Source organism: Salarias fasciatus, chromosome 19 (assembly GCF_902148845.1).
Source record: "Salarias fasciatus chromosome 19, fSalaFa1.1, whole genome shotgun sequence".
In the NCBI taxonomy this organism is placed as follows: domain Eukaryota; kingdom Metazoa; phylum Chordata; class Actinopteri; order Blenniiformes; family Blenniidae; genus Salarias; species Salarias fasciatus.
In genome coordinates this window covers 16,806,100-16,814,612 of record NC_043763.1, presented here as the reverse complement: position 1 = coordinate 16,814,612, position 8,513 = coordinate 16,806,100, and the positions used below count along the sequence as shown (strand labels likewise).

At 45.4% G+C, this 8,513-nt stretch overlaps 1 protein-coding gene across 1 annotated transcript in view; it reads left to right on the top strand.

Annotated features, from left to right (window-relative positions):
• The window catches only part of LOC115407144 (protein NRDE2 homolog), an 8,686-nt gene extending 173 nt beyond the window's left edge, over nucleotides 1-8,513 (top strand). The window contains 21 exon segments of the mRNA XM_030117503.1: nucleotides 27-91; nucleotides 94-192; nucleotides 195-225; nucleotides 301-441; nucleotides 565-833; nucleotides 1,355-1,584; nucleotides 1,728-1,952; nucleotides 2,056-2,245; nucleotides 2,363-2,496; nucleotides 2,735-2,855; nucleotides 2,968-3,143; nucleotides 3,232-3,311; nucleotides 3,313-3,401; nucleotides 3,493-3,713; nucleotides 3,809-4,105; nucleotides 4,108-4,303; nucleotides 4,573-4,967; nucleotides 5,058-5,197; nucleotides 5,345-5,486; nucleotides 8,036-8,107; nucleotides 8,255-8,513. Of these exon segments, the coding sequence (XP_029973363.1) occupies nucleotides 27-91; nucleotides 94-192; nucleotides 195-225; nucleotides 301-441; nucleotides 565-833; nucleotides 1,355-1,584; nucleotides 1,728-1,952; nucleotides 2,056-2,245; nucleotides 2,363-2,496; nucleotides 2,735-2,855; nucleotides 2,968-3,143; nucleotides 3,232-3,311; nucleotides 3,313-3,401; nucleotides 3,493-3,713; nucleotides 3,809-4,105; nucleotides 4,108-4,303; nucleotides 4,573-4,967; nucleotides 5,058-5,197; nucleotides 5,345-5,486; nucleotides 8,036-8,107; nucleotides 8,255-8,380 (3,439 nt within the window). The 3' untranslated portion in view covers nucleotides 8,381-8,513.

Here is an 8,513-nt window from a genome sequence, read left to right as displayed (position 1 = left end):
CCTTGACATTTTTAGTGCTGACAGAGATGCAAGTTCGCGGAGGGGGTGAAGAGTGAGGAGGACAGAGAGGGTTATGTGCCACAGAGGAAGAAGAAAAGAAACATGAAAAGAAGAAGAAAAGGAAGAAAAAACACAAGAAGAAGAGCGGGAAGTATTCGGACAGTAGTGGGTCCGACTCGGACACCATCTACCCAGCGACCTGAAAAAGGAAGAAGAGGCTGAAAGGTAGTGTTTTTTTCCCATCCTTTCTTGCTATGCACAGCAGCACTTTGATCTTTGCCCATGTGTGCATCTTTTCAGGAAGAAAGTCGCTTCATTAGCAACTTCTTTCTGCTGGTTGGATGATTTCGAGTCGACCACAGAGCTGCCGTTCTGCGTCTACCGCAAACCCGACCCTGCAAACTGGACGTATAAGTCTCTGTACAGAGGAGATGTAACGAGGTAAGACGCATTTAATTAAAGTGTGTCAGTAAATATTCAACTACAAACTCTTTCATTTTATTCATAACTTCTCAGAACAGAGATATCAGATCTGATTTGTGTGTGTGTGTGTGTCCATCACAGGTATAAGAGGAAAGGCAGCTCGTGCTTGGGTCTGAACGCTCAGGCTCAGGGCGTCAGCTGGGAGGAATCGGAGAAGAATAAGAAACAGAAAGGCGGAGACGGCAAACACACAGCAGACAGATACTTTTCCAGAAGCAACCAACAGCTGCTGAGGTCTGAGCCCCCGACTCCTGTAACGGCAGCAAGTCTTGATGGCAGTGACGCCTTTGGCCCCGCCTCCTCCTTCATCCCTCTCAGCGACAATGACACAGAAATCAAAGGACCTGCAGGTACATGATTTAGCATTTTCTATCAGTTTTATTCTATATTTTTATTGTTTATGATTTAAACTGAAACCAGGCTTCCATCAAAACTTCAGCCAGATTTATTGAGTTTCTAATAGACTGAATATGTCTGCCGTACTCTTGAAGTCTCATAGTTATTGGCACAGAGCTCTGTTCATTAGCTTTTTTTTGTAATCATTGAATTTTCTAGATACTTTAAGTAGTCCAGAACTTCTGTGTGAGGGAAGTAAATAAGGGTCGATGTTCTTTCAGCAATCAAGCAGAGGTGGGAGATTGAAGCCTGATCAAGTCATCTCCATGCCATGTTTTTGCTCTGACCATGTACCACAGACAAGCTGAGGAGCAGGGTTGATTAGATTCACCTGGTGTGATGCATGGTCAGAGCAAAAACATGGCATGGAGATGACTTGATCAGGCTTCAATCTCCCACCTCTGCAATCAAGTAGTTTGAATGCTTTTATTTCTTTGTTTAGATTCTAATAAAAATCTGTAATCCTTGAATTCAGGTGTCAGAGGCCAGTCGTCATCAGTAAATCCTCTTGGAGTGTACGACTCCTCCACCGCCCTTTGGCTCCAGGGCAAAGGGCAGCAGGAGCAGCAGACGCAGCAGAAACCAGAGACACAGAAGGACGTTGAGAGTGCGCCACTTCTGTCCGGGAGGACCGAGGAGTTCAACAGGCGGCTCAGAGAGGAGCCGACAGACACACAGCTGTGGATCCAGTTCATAAGATACCAGGTACGCTCCATTCTCTACTTTCTTTTACACACACACACACTGCTTTGTGATGCTTCACAATAGTGTGGTTTGTATCATTTCACATCACACAACATCCCCACAAATCTCCTCATGGAGTTCACCGCCTTGTCATCCCTCTGCAGGACGAGCTGAGTGCAGCAGTGTTTGGAGGAGAGGAGGAACAGCAGGGTAGCGAATCGGCCGAGCACCGGAAGTCCTCCTACAAAGCTGTCATGGAGAAAAAGCTCAGCATTGCAGATCGTGCCATCGCCACAAACCCCACCTGCATAGCTCTTCACCTGGAGAGGCTCAGGATCTGCCAAGAGCTGTGGGAGCCTGCAGTTCTGGCGAAAGAATGGAAGAAACTGGTTAGTTCACAGTATTTGTCTATGATTGACTCCTGGTTGTCTCTATACCTAAACGTCCAGTGGCGCTCATGAAACTGACCTGTTTTTTTTTTCTTTATTTCAGGTGTTCCTCCACCCGAACAGCGCTCCCCTATGGAAGGAGTACCTTCTCTTTACACAGAGCTACTTCAGTAACTTTACCGTGTCCAAAGTCAACTCTGCATACGGAAAGTGTCTGAGCACGCTCAGTGCAGTGAGCGATGGCAGCATGCTCTCTCATCCAGCTCTCCCAGGAACTGAGGAGGACATGCTGGGTAAACGAAACCTTCATTCAGCTCTCTGTCGTCGCCGATCAGTGGCTCAAAGTCTCTTTTGACAGGTTGACTGTCACCTGTGGGTGTTACACCAACCTCTCTCTCTTTTCTTTCCAGATATCTTTATCCAGCAGTGTCATTTCCTGCGTCAGGCTGGTCACGCAGAGAAGGCCATTTCTCTGTTTCAGGCCATGCTTGACTTTACATTCTACAAGCCTGACAGTGTACAGAAACTGTCCACCAAACAGCAGGTACACACACTCAAACACACGTAAAGTTCCTTTGTTTTTGTGGTAACATTCCATCAAGTTTAACTGATTTGCTGCGGACTAAATCTGAATCCTCAAAAGTGTCTTAAATGACGTAACAGGTAACATCCATGATGTCGGCCGGGATTGATTCCTTCATCCCGAGACTCTCGGCTAGATGTAGCAGTATAAACGGACAGATGGAATGGCTTTTATTTTTAGCTGCTTGTTGTTTTTCCAGGTTGAGTTCTTTGAACCGTTTTGGGACAGCGGGGAGGCCAGGGTTGGGGAGCTGGGGGCCAGAGGCTGGAAAGCCTGGATGCATCAACAGGAGCGTGGAGGCTGGCTGCAGCCAAGTGCAGGTAAACACACGCATACACACGTCAGCAGGTGAGTTACGCAGTGATCAATTCAGCTACAGTTGACAATATGTGCTGAAACAACAGTGGGGTTTTTGTTTTTCTCTCTTCACAGAGGAGGAGGATGAGGAGGAGGAAGAGGATGATGAGGAGGTGAAGGACAGGAGCCAGCCCAGATGGGCCGTGTGGCTGGACGTGGAGTCGTCCCGTGAAGCTGCTCAGTGGTTGCCCTGGAGGCCGGACAAAGCTAAGGGCCAATCAGAAGAAGACTGTGAGGATCCTGACAGACAGGTCCATATGCATCTATCAGCCATTAGTGACGTCGTTCTATGATATCAACCTTTGTTTGACCTCCTCACTTCTGTCTCCCCACTTTTAGGTGCTTTTTGATGACATCGGGCCCTCCTTAATTCGTCTCTCTTCGCCAGAGCTTCAACTCCGGTTTCTTCTTCATTTTTGTCTTTCCTGGGCTGCCAGTGGACCCAGTGCTCTTTGCTGCCCCCTGTCAGCCCGGCTTGATTTTAGAGAACCTTTCCTTCCTCACTCAAGGTAAAAATGTCAGCATCATAGAGAATAATCACAAACTGGTTGCTTTCTTTAAGAAATTTAACAACAGATCTGGTTGTGTGTTGCCTCGTAGGTAATGAGCTCCGGCATCCTCTGACCTCGTGCGACATACCTGACCCCGGGGTCAACTCTGTAGGCCACACAGTTACTCTCCAAGGAACAAGGAAGTGGATGGGGCTCGAAAAGCAGGGGGAAAAGTTCGTCACTAACGTGTTCAGTATGGTCCAACCCATGCTCCCACCGCTGCATCGATCATGTCTGACCCTCAGCTGGATCCAGTACGAGAAGCTGAAGGTATGCATTGATTTACCTGTCAGGTTCTTTAAACTGAAATTTGCCTGACGATCCATTTAAGCTCATGCATTTCCTTTTTCACACGTGCTCACCAGGTCCTGCGATGCTTGCGCAGCGGCAACAAAAAGCGTCTTCGCATTCAGGGCAAGAGCAGCAAGCGTGTCGCAAAGCGTCTGCTCAAAGAACCAGACAACCGCTCGTCTCTGGTGTTGTGGCGGGAGTACGCCCACCTGGAGTGGATGCTGGGCAACCTGGACGAGGCCCGCAAAGTCTTCTCCACAGCCACGGCCATGGGGGGAAGCAAAGGGCTGAGCAGCCCCACGCTGAGTGAGCTGTGCCTCCTGTGGGCCCAGCTGGAGGTGGAGGAAGCAGCGGCCGAGCAAGGAGGGGGCTGGCCGACGTGACCACGTCCCCGGCCGTGTGTGTACTCTCCAGGCTGACCGACGGAACCACCTCATCCTCTTTTCCGTCGTCGCAGCCTCTCTCAACAGTTTCCATCCTAAAAGCAAGAAAATCCTATGAACAGGCTCTGACTGCCAGCCTGACTGCCCTGGAACAAAACCTGCAAAATCCACAGTCCAATAAAAAAGGTCCGTATTCTAAACAAATTCTGTCCTAAGAGCAGTGAGATACATGTGCCGTTGCACAGATCTACTTTCTCATTGAAGCCCGTTTTCTCCAAAATCTATACAAGTAAAGGGGAGGCTGGTTACATGAAGGATCTTAATATGCCTTTACTCAGCAACTTTCTGTATTGAACACTGAGTTTGCCCCCTGAGTTCTTATAGTTTGGGTAGGTTCTGTTACTAACTTGACTGTGTTTGTCATTTGCACTTATTTCTTCTCCTCTCGCCACCAGGCCAGGAAGACCTCCATGGGGAGAAGCTGAGGATGAGGGGTTTAGTCGGCTGTTACGCTCTCTTCCAGTACCTCACCGTCAGCATCCAAGCAGCCAACGCCGTCTACAGCCAGGCCCGGGACCGGATGGAGGAACTGCACCGCACGCTGACACCCGACGAGCAGCCGAAGAGCAAGACGGAAGCAGACCACGCCGAATCCAGCCCCGCCGCAGCGCCGCGGCTCTCCATCAGCAGGCTGGCCGCGGAGTGCGAGGCGCTGGCGGTGCAGCAGGCGGCGCTGCTGAAGCACCACAGCAGCGTTGGCGTGTTTCCCCTGGCAACGCTGAGACACATGCTGACCTCTGCCCTATCGGCGTGGTCCTGCAGCGCCCCTCTCTGGAGCATTTATATACAGGTAGACAACCGTCTGTTCATTTGTTCCAAGATCCAAATTCTTTAACTGTTCTACTGAAAATGCCGACCCCTGTGACCACCTCTGTTTCAGGTGGAGAACCGTTACCATTGTGCCGGCCGGGCACGCAGGTTTTTTCAGTCTGTGACCAGGGAGGCCAGCAGCTTGGTGCCACGACTCTTCGCTATTGTTGCTGAACAACAGAGGAAGCAGCTGGTGGATGCGGCTCAGAGGTAAGCTCACAGACCAAGAGGAAGTTTATACTCAAAACAGCAACATCATTGTAAACTTGTCTGTTACTGTTTAACCTGATGAATGCAGAAAATTTGTTGAAATTGACTGATTAAGAAAGATCACGTTTGTATTTGTGGTCTTTATAGGTCCTGTTGCCGCTACGATCCCTTGTCCGTCCTGCCAGAGAACGGCCTCAGCAACCGTATTCGTGGGTTGTTTGAAAGTGCCACAGCAACAGAGATGGGCGCTCACTGTCCTTTGCTCTGGAGGATGTACATCCACTTCCTGGTGAGGCAGCAAATACATGACTATTGCTTCTTATCTCAGACCGGCACTGCCTTTAGAAAGCCAGATGCTGTCTAATCATCTCCACCCGGCTGAAAATCAAAGAGTTATTCAGCCTCAGAAAAATTTTAATGTGCAACATGGTCATTTTGAATGCTGTAATTTAATCAACAGATTGTGAGGGAACAGTAGCTACATCATCTCTAAGATGTCTGTAGCACATCAACCCAGTCATGCCCTGCTTGTAATGCCAGTTTATACCACAAGATGGTGACAGGAGTTTGTTTTAGTTAAGAAAAAGTGTTCACAGCAGACCTTATTGATCTATGATAGCTGCTATTGACTTTTCTTACATAAAGTGGTTAACATTATCACAGTGAATTATGGCATTGAGCTCTTTAGCCCGGCTAGTTCATCCTCTATCTCTTCACCAGACGTAATATGATTTGAAAGGAAAAAAAAAAACAGGCTTTCTGACTTAAACTGAACAACTGAAAATGGATATTTAGGGCTCCAACTGACAACACAAGCTGAACAGCTACATGTGCTAAAGCAGTGGTGGGCAAGGGTCCTCGGGGGCTCCAAGCAAAAAAATTCATTGGGCCCCAAACCCATCCGTGCACACGGGGGGGAAAAAAAAAAGTTTTTTTCACTCGATTTTTCGAGTAAAAAGCCACGGCCCCAGGAAAATGCCTAGTTTGCCTGTTGGCACGCCCCGCCTCTGGCTAAAAGTAGCGTAAAAGCACTTCAATAGCTTCCTAAATGATCATAATATTGTCAGTAAATCTGAGTGAGTTGTGAGCAATGCTTGTTAACGTCACCAACCACAATATCTTTTCTACACTGATGAGAGAAATGTACTTTGAATCTGCCCTGTTACTTTTTCAAAAAGATTCTTGCTGACAGATGCTATTTTTTCTGTCTTGTGGATAATATCTCAACTAAAGAAACTCCTGCAGAGTGTCAATGGTGGTCCATTTCCTCTCTATACATGTTATCTCATGTCACAAAAAACTGAAATCATTGGCACTGCTATACTTGATTACACCAAGCTATTTATCTGCACCATCCTTTGAAAGGGTATTTTGCCAACATCAAGTAATGGATTTTTCTTAACACAAAGAAAACATGGCAATCTTTTTGGGAACTTCACACATGTGCACAAAGAAAAGTGTCCAGAAAATAAAAAGTGTGGCAATCACAAAATATATGAAAAGCGACAAAACCTGCTTGTCATCATTGATTTTTAACCCACATTTTAACTGTTTTTAGCTCACTTTCTTCTACCTCAGGAATATTGCCAGAATCAGAGCAGACACCAATTATATAAAGTAAATTGAAGCAGCGTCTTGTTTTTGGGGTATTTTTTTTGCCCTTGTGGCTTGGAACAAACTCTATATACGAGATTCATTGTCTTTACAGAATTAAGAGACGGATCCAGAACTACTTTTATGATCTTGTTTTTGCCTGATTATTGCTGTGTCTTTTTATTTATCGCCTGGTTCTTTTATTAGCTTATGAATGACTTTTTATAAGTTTTTTTAATTTTATTCCATCCTCTCTCTTTACATTGATACATTTCATTTAATTGATTATTGCTTTGTTATCAATTTTACCTTTTTATGCGCATATAAATTTAGTCCTGTTTTTAATGTCTTATTTTCTGATAATATTTATTTGTTTTCTTATTTTATGTGAAGAACACTTTGGGCTGCACTGTGTTTGAAGCATGTAGAACAAATAAAATGACTGTTATTATTATTGACAGTAACACTATTATCTATAAAAAAAAAAAACAAACTTAAATCACATCACTTTAATGGAAATGTGTCAATCAGTTGATGTCATAATGCCAGAGTTGGCATGAAATTATGTGGATTAACAAACAAACTTAGCTAGAAAAGACTCAGCAGTAAATCCAAAATATCAATGAAGTTGGGGTTTCCCCTGATTTTGTGGTGTTTTTTCAACTTCAAACTGATGGAATATCCTCCACTCGTGGCCTATGGTGTTCTTTAATGTGAGCGACTCGGTTAACAGCAGGAATGAGTGTTATGTCTGTCTACCAAAGAGGCATTTAAGGACAGCCCTAAGCATCGGCCAGTTTTTTCCCCCCCTCAGTCTCCAGTACACAGTGAGTGCAGTCAAGCAGAACGACAGGCTCAGTGCCTGAAAAATATGGGAGGCTATAAAGAAGCTGAGGCATTCCTCAGCAAACTGCCTAATTTAGTTTGGAACAAATTTATGACAAATTAAATTTATGAAATATATCTGACTACACTAATGTGTGCTGACAGCAATGTTAAAAGCCTGTGATGTTTTGCAGTGTTGTTAATTTTGTTTTGTGTGTTTTCTTTTCTCTTCTCTTCTTCGTTTTGCAAATATTTACTCAAAAGTTGGAATGAAGTTGAAAAGCACACGAGTGTTAACAGCAGCTTATCCAGACTAATCCTCCTCCATCACCAGTCTGGATATTCAAATATTGATCATCATCAGTGAAGTCTTGTGTACATGTTTGGTAGATGTGATGTCTAAATTGTGTTCATTTGTAGGTGTCAGAGGGAAAAGTGCATCAAGCAAAAGGCATTTTCTACAAAGCCCTACAGAATATACCGTGGACTAAGGTGAGACATTAAAGTCATTTTTCTTCCAGCAGATAGTACCTGTCTTCCTATGCACTTTAAAGTTTTAATGCTCTTTTTCTGTCTTTGTGTGCATGTCATTGTGGATTTGCCTCTATGCAAATGTACACGTGGATGATGTTCCATCAGGGTTTGTACATGGATGCAGTGCAGCTGTTCCCCGAGCATTTGCAGGAGTTTGTCGATCTGATGACAGAGAAAGAGCTCCGGCTGAGGCTGCCTTTGGAAGAGCTGGATATACTTCTTGAAGACTGAGCAAACACACGCCCCATTCAAGAACTTTCTTCCCATGGCAAGATCAGAACTCACAAAATCAGCACAGACGAGTAGAAAGTCTGCCGGACTGAAGAGCTGCAGAGCAAAGAGCTGTCATTTATCTAGCATTCAA